General features: G+C 48.9%; 8 protein-coding genes across 8 annotated transcripts; 6 read left to right on the plus strand and 2 right to left on the minus strand.

Annotated features, from left to right (window-relative positions):
• Positions 1–2,608: 2,608 nt before the first annotated feature.
• METBIDRAFT_43010 (uncharacterized protein) lies at positions 2,609–2,989 on the plus strand (the record flags this gene model as incomplete). The annotated part of the gene is made up of 1 exon (XM_018857609.1): positions 2,609–2,989. One exon carries the CDS (start codon positions 2,609–2,611, stop codon positions 2,987–2,989), a length of 381 nt encoding a protein of 126 aa, XP_018710703.1.
• A 1,062-nt stretch (positions 2,990–4,051) lies between these two features.
• PXA2 (ATP-binding cassette long-chain fatty acid transporter) lies at positions 4,052–6,190 on the plus strand (the record flags this gene model as incomplete). Its single annotated transcript, XM_018857783.1, has 1 exon — positions 4,052–6,190. The coding sequence occupies one exon, from the start codon at positions 4,052–4,054 to the stop codon at positions 6,188–6,190; it is 2,139 nt and encodes a 712-aa protein (XP_018710704.1).
• Positions 6,191–6,400: 210 nt separating this feature from the next.
• Positions 6,401–7,069, plus strand: METBIDRAFT_43698 (aminoacyl-tRNA hydrolase; the record flags this gene model as incomplete). Its single annotated transcript, XM_018857687.1, has 1 exon — positions 6,401–7,069. One exon carries the CDS (start codon positions 6,401–6,403, stop codon positions 7,067–7,069), a length of 669 nt encoding a protein of 222 aa, XP_018710705.1.
• A 670-nt stretch (positions 7,070–7,739) lies between these two features.
• Positions 7,740–8,637, plus strand: METBIDRAFT_43432 (uncharacterized protein; the record flags this gene model as incomplete). Its single annotated transcript, XM_018857655.1, has 2 exons — positions 7,740–7,797; positions 8,027–8,637. 2 exons carry the CDS (start codon positions 7,740–7,742, stop codon positions 8,635–8,637), a joined length of 669 nt encoding a protein of 222 aa, XP_018710706.1.
• Positions 8,638–8,799: 162 nt separating this feature from the next.
• Positions 8,800–9,282, minus strand: METBIDRAFT_78642 (uncharacterized protein; the record flags this gene model as incomplete). Its single annotated transcript, XM_018858907.1, has 1 exon — positions 8,800–9,282. The coding sequence occupies one exon, from the start codon at positions 9,280–9,282 to the stop codon at positions 8,800–8,802; it is 483 nt and encodes a 160-aa protein (XP_018710707.1).
• Positions 9,283–9,892: 610 nt separating this feature from the next.
• Positions 9,893–12,214, plus strand: ZCF30 (Zcf30p; the record flags this gene model as incomplete). Its single annotated transcript, XM_018858908.1, has 1 exon — positions 9,893–12,214. The coding sequence occupies one exon, from the start codon at positions 9,893–9,895 to the stop codon at positions 12,212–12,214; it is 2,322 nt and encodes a 773-aa protein (XP_018710708.1).
• Positions 12,215–12,336: 122 nt separating this feature from the next.
• On the plus strand, positions 12,337–13,554 carry METBIDRAFT_43322 (uncharacterized protein; the record flags this gene model as incomplete). The annotated part of the gene is made up of 2 exons (XM_018857645.1): positions 12,337–13,180; positions 13,310–13,554. The coding sequence occupies 2 exons, from the start codon at positions 12,337–12,339 to the stop codon at positions 13,552–13,554; spliced, it is 1,089 nt and encodes a 362-aa protein (XP_018710709.1).
• Positions 13,555–13,614: 60 nt separating this feature from the next.
• Positions 13,615–15,144, minus strand: METBIDRAFT_42982 (uncharacterized protein; the record flags this gene model as incomplete). The annotated part of the gene is made up of 1 exon (XM_018857606.1): positions 13,615–15,144. One exon carries the CDS (start codon positions 15,142–15,144, stop codon positions 13,615–13,617), a length of 1,530 nt encoding a protein of 509 aa, XP_018710710.1.
• Positions 15,145–15,567: the final 423 nt, after the last annotated feature.

Below are 15,567 nucleotides of genomic sequence, written 5' to 3' on the forward strand. Positions count from 1 at the left end.
TAATTACCTGCAATTCCCGGTGGGAATGAGAATCGCTCTTGAAAGCGCATATAATCGCACACGGCCAGGGAACCTCCCTGAGTTCCATTCTACAACCGGAGAACACGCGGTAGTACGCCGTCACAGAATAATCAGACGCGGCGAAGGTACTTCGAGGCTTTCCTCTATCCATGATAACTAAATGTTCGAGGACGAACATTCTAATTTTGGGGAGATAATGTTATGATACGACATGAGCCAGATTATAGATTCTGGGCATCCTGTATAATACGAAGGACGAAGAGTCTAAACATTCCTGATCGGGGTTACTCCTCACCTACTGTATAGAAGGGTTCCGAACTATAAAGGAGCGTGAGGCTGAGACATCCCTGAAGAAGGATAACACTTTTGAGACATCGAGAATACGACAGATAGACTAGGCCTATCCACTAAGGCTGAACTATCTATAAACCGATCTACTCGTAGTTTAAGAGACAGCTCCAGGCTGTTTCATAATACAGGCTTCTTACTTAGTGGACTGAATTATATCAAGTTATGCTGCATGTCCAAAATCATATCTTATGGGGCAATCACATTCAGTTGATTTTATTCAGGTGGCTGACATTGGTGTTTAAATGGTTATCTACAACAACTGCGAGACCTTCAACGTACTATCGTTCGCGATGGTACATCTGTCAATTTTAACAATACAGAGAAGATTAGCATTGTCCTTGCATAAAGATGACACGCTATACAAAGAGATTTACTATTTTTTTTTTTAAAAAAAAAACAAAAAAAAAAACGGGCTCCTTAAGTCCGCTACAACCACTGAGTTGAAGCGACTACTACAGGAGACCTATCCTAGGAGTCGATGACGTAATATCCAATACGTAAACAGATACGTTCCATGAGGACTGTCCAGGCCGTGATTAACGGAAGGGGACGGGCCGAGTTCCGACACTTGGTACGTAGCCGGAACCTGTTTAAAGGTTTTTTATATATCTTATTTATATAGCTTTGCCCCTTTAATCAGATGAATATACCAAAAAAAGAAGAAGAAGAAGTCAACCCACCTCTACAATGAGTGTGAGATTGTGCACTTTTGGTGACAAAGATCGGCTTTCAAGCTACAATGCACTCAAGGGAGATGCTAGCTCTTTTAAATTCTTCCTTCGACAATTTATGAAACCTTCATGGGTTTGTTCAAGCCGTTCGCAGGGTTTATTTGCTTAGGGACCAGAAGGCAAAGACAAATGTACGTCTTGCCGCTTTGTCAAAGGGCCACGAGCCCTCAGAAAACCTTATCTTATGGGACGATGACATTTAGTTAATATCATTCAAGTGATTGACGTTGGTTATGGGCAGGTGTCTTTTTGAGGGTGTCACATCCTCTTTGGGAAATTTCGTGAATTGGTGCTCCCGCCTTCTTATCTGAGCCCACGCTGCGATCTATTATAAATTTGTACTTTATAAGCTTTCGTTAGTGGTGGGGTTCTACATCCCTCCAGTGACACCCTGTGATATGATGATTCTTTAAGATAAACCAAGCGACTACGACACTAGGTACGTACTTGGAAGCAGTTTGAAGGTGCTTTGTACATCATTGTATAGTTTTGTTTCTTTAATCAGATAAATCTACCAAGAACATGTACATGACGGGTCACGGGAGGTAAGGTCTTCGAGCTTTGCTCACCCCTCTAATCCCGAAGACTATAATCGTTGATGGAGAGTCTTAAAATAAAGTTTCCAAACACAACTATGTGGTTCTTACTAACATAAGAGGCGGATTATGCTCTGACAATCAGTATAATGAGGCTGGCTGAAGGCTCATTTGTGAATGCCCGAAGATTATTTGCTATGTGAATCCCACAAGACTAAAACATTCAAATTCTCCCAGATTCATGAATAATGTTTTTGCTGCGGAGGTGTCTTTTGGTTAGGAACAAGTATATTAACTTGAAACAGCATGATAATGAAATTGAGACTATTCGAACTGATGCGCATGCCAATAGCACATTGGTCAAATTATCTGGAGAATTAAAGTGTTGCTTCATCTCTGAAACAAAAAAGAAAGACCACGGCTACGCCTCTGAAGGATGATTTTTTACAGAGTGAATACCGGCTGCAAACCGCCACTTGAGCTCAGGGCTTCAGGCTATTTTAGCACTAAATCAAAACCGCACTTCAAAAAGAACCAGAATTTCGTACATTTTAGTGGCGGTGCCGTAACATTATTCATTATCAAGAAAGTCGGCAAGATTAAGAACTTTACAGTATTCCATCGTCATCTAGATGTTAAAATATCACACCGGTCATGACTCAAGACGAGCCAAGCGATGTCCAATTGGCGTCTTTCAATTCATCAAGTAATTTCTGACATTTCCAAAAACCAGTGGGATTGTGTTTTTTCCAGCGGCTTCTTTCAGAATGGGACACCTTGTTCGTGTCTGTAGAAATTTTTCTATTGGAGCTTCTGGTCCCATGCGCACCGGCGTTGGTGCACATCGCTCGCGGTATATTCATGCGAAACAAATATTCAAACACGGTCAAACTTGATCAAACATTCTGCAACAACAAGTGTATCACGCACAAGGCCAGCCAATTGCTTTTATCGTCCACCTCTATCGACATGCCGAAAAAGGGAAGATCCGTGGCCACAGACCCAAGCTCTTTCACGCACAGAGATCTCTTGCTTGTGACCCAACTTCTCCATACGCTGGGACTAATCACACTTGAACAAGTACAAGCCAGCGACAGACTTGACGATTTGGCCGAAGACTGGTATGTGCATAAAAGCACGCTTTTGTCGCGGCGCCAGGGCCAGTTTCCCCTCGAAAATCCTCCCACGGGTCAACAGCTTCGTAAACTATACGAGAACATGCTTGAAGACAACGAGCCGTGTGCCACAACGACAGACTTGGCAAACAAATTTTATTTCATAAGGGTGGGCGAGCTTGAGTCACGGATTTCCGAATACAAGACGGAGTTCCACTCACTCTTGGAGAACTAGGCGAACGGATATTCGTGCTTGCAGGTGCCTGTTTTGGGCTGGACAACTTTGTCTTCTGGCCGCATATTGCCTGAATTCAGAAACAAATTGCATGTGTGCTTGCGACTTAATGGTTCGGGATATCCTATGTCTCGTGTCTCGAAAGCGAAGCTACTACTAGTGAACGTGGCGACAGAACTTATTCACAGTCTGGGGCCTGGTTTGATGATCTAGGCACGCACTCTAAAAAATTCGGGATGTTGCATAATGGGGCATGCTACGGCCGTCATCACCCATCACACACCTCAGCCCACAATTAGCATGTTGTCTGTGCAAAACAAATCCGGAATTCGATGGGCAATGGTTGAGAGATATCGTGCAGGGCCTGCTGAGTCCCTCAAACTACATCGCTCATTAGCTGTTGCAATTTCCAAAGATCTGGAAATCAAATATCAACGGAAAAAATCTCCGAAAAAAAAGAAGAAAGAATGCACGGAAAAATGAACAGAAACTAGATACACAAAACTTCACTCGGGTCCTTTCACCACTTGATGCCTCCTGCTCCCAACCAAGGCTAGTGCAATTAGTGCCCCAGTGCAATTAGTGCCGCGTTAGTGCCGCAGCAATGGGAGCCAGCAAATAACACTCTCATCGAAAGCACCCCCATCAGAAACACCACCCCGGCTATATATGAAGCCTTTGCACCGCGAAAAACGTCTCTTGATAAGCAAGCTTATGCATTTTCCAAGGAAATCAGAAAAGCGGCTTCTCGGTTGTTTCTGGCCCGGCACTGGCGCTAATTTGGCATTGTGCTCCTAGGCCCAGCCAGGCCGCACGTTCGCCGGCCCGCGCGCAATCCTCGGGCCACGCTTTCATTCCTCAGCCCCGCCTCCACATTGCGCGGGCCCGTTCAGGCCCCCAAGCGCCTACACAAGTCTTGGCCGCGCACCGCTCATTTCCCCAGAAAAAAATCACGGGTCTCTTCCACTCCAAAACTCCCAGTACACGCACACATCCAAGTTTTCCAGAGTTCGTCCAAGGATTCCATCCGCGTGCCTTCTACATCTTCCAGACCCCCACAATATGGCACAAGCCCCCAAACGCAGAAACTCTCTCGCGCTCGCCGTGCTCCACGCATACCAAACCAACCGGCTGCTTGTCCTCAATGCCTCATACATCATCTTGATCACCGCAGCCTTTTCGGGCGCCACCACGACTTCGCGGCCAATGAAAGAAGACGGCCAACGCCGCCAGGACGCGCTGCTTGCGCACACCAAAAACCCGCGGCTCTCGCGGGCACAGCTCACTGCGCTCCTTAGATCGGCCGTGCCCTCGTACAAGAACTCGGCGGTGGCGTACCTTGCCGCGCACGTTGTGTTGTTGGTGTGCCGGGCGATGCTCACCATCAAAGTCGCCAGCTTGGACGGAATGCTAGTGGGCGCGCTCGTGTCAAAGAAACTCCGCCGCTTCACGCGCTACCTTGTGTTGTGGCTTCTTATCGGCGTGCCCGCCTCTTTCGTCAATGCCCTTTTGAACTGGACCCGCGACAAGTTGCGCCAGAGCTTACGAGTGAACCTCGACAGGAGCATCATGGACGAGTACTTGCCCGACAACTTGGACCCGAACTACTACGCTTTGATCCAGCTCTCCGATAGCGAGATCAAGGACCCGGACCAGCGGATCTCCACCGATCTCAGCAGGCTCACGCACGCGCTTGCCAGCCTCCCCGGGCAGCTTCTCAAGCCCACCCTCGACTTGATTCTCTGTGCCAAGGAGCTCTCCAAGAGCGGCGTTGGCTCAGGCGAGGGCACTTTGGCCCTAGGCATCTTAGCGCACTTCTCCACTACTATCTTGCGTTTCTTCTCTCCTCCGTTTGCCAAACTAGCGTCTGAAAAGGCCAATTTGGAGGGCCAGCTCCGCTCGGCACACTCGAAAATCGTCGCCAACAACGAGGAAATCGCTTTTCTCCGGGGCCACGAACGCGAGCTCGACTACCTCGATTTCTGCTACTATCAACTAGAACGGTTCTTGAAAATGGAGTACAAAAAACGCGCCATCCACGAAATCGCCCAGAGCTTTATTGTCAAGTATTTCTGGGGGGCAGCGGGCTTGGTGTTGTGTTCTGCACCAGTTTTCTTCAACAAATTTCTCGGGAAAGACCCAGACCCTAATGCAGCAGGTGAATTCATCACCAACCGCCGGCTTCTTATGAGCGCTTCGGACTCGCTTGACAGATTGATATACTCTCGCAGGTATTTGCTTCAAGTAGTCGGACATGCATCGCGGGTCACCTTGTTCCAAGATGCCTTAAAGGAAATCAAGGACCGCAAGCTAGCCAGTCCCGCACAGGTGGACGGCTGCAACGGGAAGGTAAACTACGGCGATGAAATCACGTTTGATCATGTGCGCTTGGTCACGCCCGCGGATGTCACTTTGATTGAGTCTTTGACTTTCAGCATCAAGCCAGGTGAGCACCTACTCATAGCCGGTCCTAATGGAGCTGGTAAGTCGTCTTTGTTCAGAATGTTGGGCGGTTTATGGCCTTGTAAGGAGGGCTGTATCACAATCCCCACATCGGAAAACATGTTCTACTTGCCCCAAAGGGCATATCTTGTAAAAGGCACATTAAGAGAGCAGATCATTTACCCTCATTCCATTGAACAATTCCAGAATAATCCAAAGGGAAAGACTGACAAGGACTTGGAAAGCATCATGAAAATTCTTGATTTAGGCGATCTTCTCACTTCTGACACCGACTGGGATACAGTCAAGAACTGGAAAGAGGAGCTCTCCATTGGTGCACAACAGAGGTTGGCCATGGCGCGTTTGTTCTATCACGAGCCAAAATTCGCAGTGCTTGATGAATGCACATCCGCTGTCTCGCCAGATATGGAGCAGTTTATGTACAAGCACGCCCAAGAGATCGGAATCTCTCTTCTTTCCGTTGCACATAGACCGGCTTTGTGGCATTTCCACAACCGCTTGTTGAAGCTTGACGGGAAAGGTGGGTACTTCTTTGGTCCGTTGGATGCAGAGCGCAGACTCAAGTTCGAAGAGGAGAGACTCGAATTGGAAAAAAACTTGAGGGATGTCCCGAACTTGCGCATCAAGTTAGAGGAATTGAAGAAAGTGTCGAAGTCCCAGCATATTCGTTACAGAACCTCCCATCGTAATCTTGTCGAACTAGGGGAGCAAGCAGAAACAGAAGAGGCAAATATGTGATGATAGGAAGTATTCAAGCAAATACCGCGAAATATGGAGCGACAAACTTGAAAATCATAGTTATCTTGCAAGTCAGATTCAACTTTGCCAGATCGAGAACCGCCTGTAACTTTTGAGCCCTGTGCTTATCATCCGGATGTGCAGGCACACGCAGCGTGATTCCGGCGATCGATCTCATCGTGAAACATTTCACGGACAGACTTCCAAACCATGTTGCCCCACCCTCATCTCAGCTGGATCGCCAGGCAATGTTTCACAAGAAAAAGTTTTGGCACGTCGCTTGTGGCTAAGCAGCACCCGCCAATTCTTTTTCTTGGCCTTGGGAACCCAGCTGACTACAATGCCACGCGCCACAACGTCGGGCATTGGGCAATCGAGAAAATGGCAGTCGAGGCATGGCCTGATTTTGGGACCTTAGCATCGTCCAAGCAGTTTGGCTCCATTGCTTTGAGTGAAAGTGGAGATGCGCAACGCGCAAACGCAGTTTTAGCAAAAACCACCGGGACCTATATGAACGTGCTGGGACCGGTCGTTGCCAAGGCCTGGAACAAGTTCAAGCAACAGCATGCAGGGAGAGATCCATGCCTAGTGATACTACATGACGAGCTTCAGGTGCCATTGGGCAAAGCGCAAGTGCGGCGCCGAGGAACTAGTCCGCGGGGCCACAACGGGCTACGATCGGTTGATAAGCTGATGGGGAATAACTACACCAAATTGGCCATCGGCATAGGAAAGGCACCTGGGAGCGACGTTGCCGATTACGTGCTATCGAAATTCAAAAAGGAGGAGAGACAGGTGTTGGAGAACACGACCATGCCTTTGCTCATGGACATCATGCAGTCAATGGTCAAGGGCAAACATGTGTATGACAAGCTCTAGGTCGTGACGAGCAAAGCTTGGGGAGCCTTTCCGCTTGCGAGATTTGGATTTCGGGAGGAAAACCGGACTGTTGGGGTGATTAACGTGACTGTTTGCTTTGAACAATTTGTTGCTTGCCGTTGTCATGCGCGGTCAAGCAATGGTCTGGGCAGCGGCCACCGCGTTTGGCGAAGGTCCTTTAATATTATTACTGCAAGCTTGTGGATCCACGAAATGCACGCTTGACTACTTGGTGAATGTGGGATCTGATTTAGTCGGTACACCCGTAGTGGATTCATGCCAGTGCCCAGTTCGTCTCGAGCAATGGGTCCGGCCAAAACTTCCCTATTGCACAATCAGCTTTCTCTCGTATCGCACCTAATCAAAAGGTTAGTCGTTCCAAACTGGCCCTGGTGCTGGCCCCGAGCCAAGACGTCACGTGACATGGCCTATGTAGCACCTTTCAACACGCCGAGCTTGGGTAGCCGCTAGAGAAATTTCACAGCAGTGGCATATCTGCTGCTTCTGTTTCGTGCTTCAGAGAGACCCGTGAAATTGCAATTTCTGGTCTTCAGGACGCTTTTCTCGAATGGGCCTCATACTCGAACCTTGTACTGTGGGAGTGGCGCGCACCAAACACCCTATACATAACTACTCCAGACAAGAAACCGGGGTACTAGGCAAATCATACATGGAGTTCAGTCTCAACTTGACCGCTGAGCGGTCCGTCGTCCGCGAGTCTCTCAAAGGTACGTTTCGTCTGCGCGGTTGAATTTCGCCGCTTCCGAGCCAAATAGTGTCACCAGAGACTACCCATATATAGAGGCACCACGCAGTGTACTAGTCCCATCTACCAGTGCCCGCCCCAAACGGGACAAGCACCCTGTTTGTCTCAGGCAGGAGCATGCTGTCGTGGGGACGCATACGAAGCCTCAAAAAATAAACGATCCCCCCGCAATTCTACTAACGTGTCGCCAGGCGTGCTCTGGACCATATTCTTCCACCGGCTTTTCGGGCCCGTGGTGCCTGTGACCAACGAGTTCTTGGACGTGCCGTACCCAATGGTGGCGGGCGCCGCCGACATCGACTCGACAATGGACCAGAAAATCGACGAGCTAATCAAGCAGGACTTCTCGCTGGCGACGCACAGATCACAGCCGTCGGTGGGCCAGATCGTGGTGCTGTTCGCGCAGAAAGTCGTCGCCAAATCCAAGAAGCGGACCGGCTGGTTCGGCCAAGTCAAGGAGGAGCCGCAGGCCCACACGCTGCGCTGGGAGTCGTGGGTCATCAACATCAACTGCCTCCCTCTACTGTACCGCGAACACCAGCAGCTTGCAGCCGCGTCCAGCTCCGTCAACTCGGCCGAGAAGTTGCTCCGGCTCTCGGCACTCAGTTTCGAGGCCACCGTGGGTCAAGTCATGGAGCTAGCCAACTTGCACAAGGACCACATCCCGCCCATCATGACCCTTGATGTGTGCCCGTTTCCCTATGACATCACCATCGATCCGCAGTCTGCGCCACGGCGGCCCCCGGCCGCAGACGACGACACGTGGACGCACTACATCAAAAAGCTCATGGAGCAGGTCTGAGCACGGCGCGGGCCAGACGGGCTTGGGGTGGCGGGGCATGGGCCCAGCTTTATAGAACCACTACTCAATCCTACAGGGCCGGCATCTGTCGGCACCTCGTGTGCTGGTCACGTTTTCTTGTCGGCTGACTATTTCCTATGCCGGGGCACTACCGCACACGTGCTATAAATTGGCGGCGTAGAGCCCCTCGTCGCCGCGGACCAAAATGCACTCGTCCTGATGCACGGCGCAAAGCCCGAGCTCCTCTGTCTTGTCGAGCACCTGCTGGTCGTAGCTCCCCGGCTGGAACCAAAGCCCCTTCACAAGCGACTTGTAGTGCGGCACCGCAGAGATGTCGTCCAAAGTGCGGACGGTGATTTGCGGGGGCGTCAAGAACGAGATGCTGAGTCCGTCCGCGGCCGCAAGCTGATGGTGGGCCACGTTTCTTTTTTCCGATAGCGCCCGCAAGATTTCCGGCACGGACGGGACCACGGTCTGGCCCAAGATCTCGGGCTCTCTTGGGTTCACCGGCACTACGGGCAAGCCATGGGATACGTACCAGGATAAGATCTTGTACCCGAATTTGGAGGGGTTGTTTGACGCGCCAACCACCGCGTATTCTCTCGAGGGGCCGAAAAAGGCCTTGATTCGTGGCTTCATTGACATTGTCTGTTAGTGGGGAAGTGATGGGGTTTGACGTGGGGCGGGGAGGCACAGATTTATGAGCCAGATGCTCGCCGAAATCCGGGGCACTGCGGCTTGGGTGCGCAGCCAGAGCTGGGGCCCTTGGACAAGCGTACATGGCTAAAGGGCACAATGGGCCAAAGGCTGTACTTTAGAAACACTCTATGCACTGAATAAAAGGCCACTTGAACTTATTGGACCTCATTGGCGTTTTGGTGGCTTCAGTGGGAATGATCTTGATTTCCGTTTCCCTTGCAACTTCAGTCTAATAATACATCTCATTATTTGCCAACTGAGAACATTCGCATTTCTTCAATGTAAAGCATCTGGGGAACATATTCGCGACTTTTAATCTCAGAAACCTGGAAACCGCAATTTTGTCAGCCACTTTGAGTGGTTTTCTTTTCAGACAAAAAGCATGGAGTGCAGACCACTGCTCGACACTATGTAAGCTCGAGCACGATTTTTAGCGGCACATTCAAAACCATTCTCTGGGCCAGTGGACGAATTGACCAGTCACTGGCGGTGTACGGGTGTCGTGTGCTCCGGCTTATGTCCCAGCTGATCACCCAGTTCCCCCCACAATGCCTAGATGGCTAAAGGAATCCGTACCAAGCCGTGCGGCAACTGCAAGAAGTCCAAGGTCAAATGCGAGTACGATAACACGCTACCATGTGTGCGCTGCGTCAGCAACGGGCTTGCCAGCTCGTGCCATTTTGTGATCAGGCTACCGTCTTTGAAGTTTCCTCTGCTTGACTCATCGCAGACCAACAAGCCCTATGATGGCCCCGAAATCCCCCCAAAAACAACCACACGGCCGTTGGACTCAATGTACAACTCCGCAGGCTCCCTTCCAAACCCGGGCCTGCTCCCCAACCCGATTCCAGGCCCCTTTTCTACCCCATTACCATCTCTAGTACCGAATAGAAACATCGTGAAACACAAGCCACTCCCGTTACACCCAAAAGGTGTGCCAAAAGACTCCTTACAAAACGAGCCTGATCTGGACTGGCGACTGTCAATGGAGAGCAAACTCGACTCAGTGGATGCGAAGTTCAACAGTATTCTCAGTGTACTTGAGGCCAATCAGAAAGCACTCCTTGAGAAGCAAAAAGGGGAAGACACACATGCAACCAAAGGCCCAGAGCCGTCTAATGAGCACAGCACTGAGTCGATACAGGCACCAGAGGCAGCCTCGTCAAGCAAACGGTCACATGCTCATGACAAGCCCGAGAGCATACGCAAGCGAGCAAGATATGGCCCGGGGGATTTCAGGGAAAACGTTCTTTCAATCGAAGAAGCCAAAACGCTTTTCAAATTTTTTGACGAGAACATCGCGCAACAACTCTTTGGCTTTGAGATCAAGAGATTCGTCGTTGATGTGGTTTGGGAATCCTCACCCATACTTGTGTGTACAATATGTACCATAGCACTGATGCACTACCCGGGCCCTGAACTTTCGGGCAAGCAAGAAACTCTTCAGACCCATCTTCGAGAATTGTGCACAAACGTTCTTTTCGCTAGCAGGCCTCGCACCGAGCAAGAGGCATTCAATACCATAGTGTCGTTGGTTCTCTGCAGCTTCTGGCTCTCCGACTCGCAAATGTTCACGGGATTGGCGCTCCAACTTGCCAAAGAATTCAATTTGAATCGGCCCGCACTGGGCGAGTCACGCGAGAGCTCGCTAGACGAACAGGACAGGATCAAATTGTGGTATCTTTTGTTCATTTTGGATGGGCAGCAAAGCATGACCCTAAACAGGCAGTCGCTCGTGTCAAGTGAGGATTACACGCTTCGCAATCTGCGCCAGTTGCTCATGAAAAGTGAGCCGCGCAAGTTGGAAGCAAAGAAAAAGGATCTGGATTCCCGTCACAAGGGTCCTGAAGAACTGCCTACCCCACAAGATACCCACTATGGACGGCTCAACGATTTACGACTCGTATCCCAGGTCGAATACAACATTGCGCTAAGCGAGTCTTTTAAGGGCAACGCTTGGGACCTTCTAGCGCCCACAAGCTTTGGTATTCCGTCCCGTTCGAATCTAGAGCTTGATAAGTGGATGGTGTCATGGACAGTGCTACTTGCGCCTATGAAAAACGGCGCGGTGTGGCTGTCCAAATCGACATTGATTTATTACAACTTTGCCAAGATGCACATCAATAGCTCCGTGATCCGTCAGTTGCAGGAGGACCGCGGCGGCAACGGCCTTTTGTTGCCTAATTGGAAGAACTACAAGACACCAACCCAAAAGAATGAGATTCCATCAAATACCGTGGACAACGAGAAGTTACGTGGGCAACCAGAACTCGAAGAAGCTAATAGTAGTGACGAAGACGACGAGGACGAAGACGACTTTGTTTCAAATTCTGGACTTGTCACTCAAGACCAGGCTTTGGTGAGTTACAACATTGCAGTGTCTGCCGCACAAACTGTGCTCAGTTTGGTGTTGAGTGATCCAGACATTCTGAACAACCTCAAGTACGTGCCTGTGCACATCCACATGATGTTATACTACGCCTCAATCTTACTAGTGAGCCCATCACCTCTAGCTTTGGAAGGCGATTCGGAGAACGCACGGTACTTCCACGATGTGGTGGAGAAACTCAAAACCGTGCGCTTATTGCAGAACAAAGTTTATTTGAATTTCCCAACCGACCGGCTGTTCGGTGACCAGCTTATCCAAAATCTCGACAACCTATTTGGTGAGCGGATCTCCAGTCTCATGGCAGAATTGCACACATCTCCCTTGGGTGTCTCTCAGAAAGCAGAACTTATCAATGAGATTTCCATGCTACAATTTACATCCATGGCACAAACACCTATCCCAAGCCCCACTGGATCATCAAGCCGTGCATCATCTCCTCGACCCGAGCGTATTTATGCATGGCCTGGGTCCCACCATGGACATCCGTAATTGGTGAAGTGCACTTGCTTTATGCATTCATGCTGCGCGAATTTTTGCACCCATGAACCCCCAGCGCACTTTTGTTAGCATTACACCCTATTTTGCAAAAAGATCTACCTAGTATATTAGTCATGGAAACTCCGGATCCGAAAAAACCAAGAAACACAAATAGGGTCTTTGGTTCGATTGCGGACAAGATCGCCAGCACATCGAACTTGGTGCGTGACAAGACCGGAAAGATCAATTCTAAAGTTCACGAGCACTGGCACAAACCGGTCCATGTGCCTACTAAAACCGTGGACGAAGAGTTCGAAGATCTTATTGAGGAATTGGATGCAATCGTGGAGGCGTTCCAGGAGATCATCAAGCTACACAAGCACTACATATTCATTTCTACGGAGTTAGTCCAGAGTTCGCAAAGAGTGGCCAACTCTATCCAGGTTTTATCTAGCCCAGCCACGCTTGAGCCATCTCCCAAACTGTCTGGTGGCAGCAAGCCCAGCATGTGTGAGAAAACGAGAAGCTATTGTGCCACCATGGTTGAGATTGGCATCTGTCTCCGAGAATCGCTCAGCTCCATACCCCAGGAAATTGATGAGCGTATTCAGCGCTTGTTATCCTACCTGGAAAAAATCCAAGAACGCGTGGCACTGAGAGACCGAGCCTTGATGTCATATGACAAGGTTTACGACAAATTCGATGGCATGACGATCCTCAGCACTACAAACGAGTTTACGCCAAAGCAAAAGCAAGAGTACTTTTCATTAGAAAAGAAACTAGTGGAGTTGAAAAAGGTATACGATCAACACAATTTGCTTTTGAAAGCTGAATTGCCGTCTTTTTTTATGTTCGTGAGAAGTTTTATTGAGCCCATGATGCTCTTCATTTTCTATATTCAGTTGACTGCAGCCTATCAAGCGCAGTCGAACGTTGGCTCCGTGCAACAGGACTTTGAAGAAGGCGGTCTCGACTTGTGTACACCATTACCGGCTTTTCAGAGTATCGCTTCCAAATCCTCATTTTCTGACGATATGAGTGTACTGTCCCTCGAACACATTGTCAGTGAGAACACTGAGACTACCTGCAAGCGAAAAAAACCGCCAGTATTACCGGGCGACCGGGATGTTAAGCGCTTAAGCGCTGCACGGGGAGATTGTGATGATCTACACCATAATTCGAATACTGGTTATTGTCGGGCTCTTTTTGATTTTTGCTCCATTGCAGATTTAGATCTCGAGTTCAAGAAGGGTGATTTAATCAAGCTTCACAGCTGCGAGGGCGAATGGTGGACCGGACTGTTGGATGACAAAGAAGGAATATTCCCGAGTGTTTACGTCCAAAGAATATAAAAGTGCTGCTCATCAATCAAGCTGTTGTGGCTGTATTCCTGATACACAATACGTATTTGATCAATAATTTACCGCAAAACCATCAGATTCGCTCTTCTTCATCACAGCATACTGGTTGTGCATCTGGTATTTCTGTAGGCAAAGCCCAGAGCAAAACTTTCTCTTAATGGGAACATTTACGTTTTGGAGAATGTCCCACCATTCTATAACTTCAGCATATGGCTCCACTGCAATCATGTCACAATTCTCACAGCAGTCTAAAAACTTTGCTTTGGAGATGGCGAGAGCCACAAGCGATTGCAAATGTCGAGGAATTGTCTTCTTCCACCTCTTGGTTTCGCTATAAGACACATCATACTTACCAACCGTATCCAAGCAAATGGCCTTTAATGATGCAGTATTTCGTTGGGTTTGAAGTATACGTATTGGCGAAACCCAACGCATTACTTTGTTTTGCTGAGTGAGTAAAGAGGGGACCTCGATTGCATCTTCAGGGATTTCAAGATATGGGTTGGGACCGGCGCCTAAAGTGGACAAATTCGGGAGATTGAGTATCTGAGGTGGTAGGTATCTGAGATTATTCATGCTGATATTCAAGTCAGTGAGATCTTGAAGTTTGCCGATAGAGTTTGGGAGATATCGAATTTGGTTTCGCCTCAAACTGAGGACATTGAGTTTGGTGAATTTGAATAAGCTGGGATTTAGCACCTTGATCAAGTTGTTCGTTAAAAAGAGCTGTCGCAGTACTCTCGAGGGCCCGTTGTTGAAAATGACCAAGTTGTTGAGATCTTTGATCTCATCCGGGATTTCAGTGAGCTGCATGCCGTCTAGATTGACACATGGAAGTACATTCTCAAAACTTTGGAGAATGATATCTCGTGCAGCCAGAAACAGGTAGGGGTCACCCGTCGAATCTGCGCCGATTTCGACATTCACGTCGGTATCGGTAGAAGGGCATTGGCCTTGAAATGAGACTTTGAACCTGTTGAAAGCATCAATTCCAAAATCAGGTTCTGAGCTTTGGTGCAAGACGCGGCTAGCGCCTTTTACTGGTGACGTGTTAAGTGAGATGCGACGTCTGCGATTTACGGGTGATTCCGGCACCGGGTAGTCGTGAATTGACACATCGTATTCCGAAGCATGAATAGATGGCGGTGGTGAGCTGGGAAGATTATGTGTTTCAGAGGCAACGATGATATTGTCCGAGAGATCGGGCTCTGTGGCATCAGTAGACTGGTCAGAATCCACAGCGGTAATCGATGCGGACCGAATAGCCGAAAGATCAGAAAGCAGAAGCTTCCCTTGATGGGCAATTGCCATCTCTTCGTTCGTGTCTTGTCGTTTTTTGTCGTCATTTTCGTAGAAACTCTCTCCCATTTTCCTCTTGATCGAAGGCACCAGCAGCAAAGTAGGACCTTTGACCCTGTGACTCGATTGGGGGGCTGGACCCGCTGGTCCGCTTATTCGCGTATGGTACATACTGCGAGCATTTTCATCAATCACATGTTTCTCTCGGGGAGCAGTGTTTAAAGAACTGCGCTCGTTCAGTGAGCTGTAAGCAAAGGGAAGCAACCCCGAGTTTTTCTCCATCTGCTGAGTGAATTTACAGACAGGCTTAATTGAAGAGATGCGAAAATAGCCAGCTGAACAGACTCTTCTAGGGGTTTTTTTTAAAATTTCTCAGGGATTTTGGGAGTTATCAGACCTAAAACTTTTTTAGTCAGCCCAAGGCTGCGGCCTCAAGGGACAAGCCGAAGCGCGTCTCCAGGTCCGGGCCGGTCTTCGCTTCGGACCGTCTCGCGTGTATACAGACCTGCATATCACATGAATTGTACAACAAGATAATCATTGCCAGTGTTCGAAAAAAAATACTGCTTCTTTTTCCTTCATTGTAAATACAAGTTACGAGAAGGATAAACCAAAAACTAGCCTGTTCAAATAGCCGCTTTAGTTATGGTGAAAATTTGAATTGGATGTCGAAGTAGATTTCGTGCAGCAGAGACACGGTTTTCA

The sequence above is a fragment of the Metschnikowia bicuspidata genome (genome assembly GCF_001664035.1).
Source record: "Metschnikowia bicuspidata var. bicuspidata NRRL YB-4993 chromosome Unknown METBIscaffold_4, whole genome shotgun sequence".
NCBI classification, from domain to species: domain Eukaryota; kingdom Fungi; phylum Ascomycota; class Pichiomycetes; order Serinales; family Metschnikowiaceae; genus Metschnikowia; species Metschnikowia bicuspidata.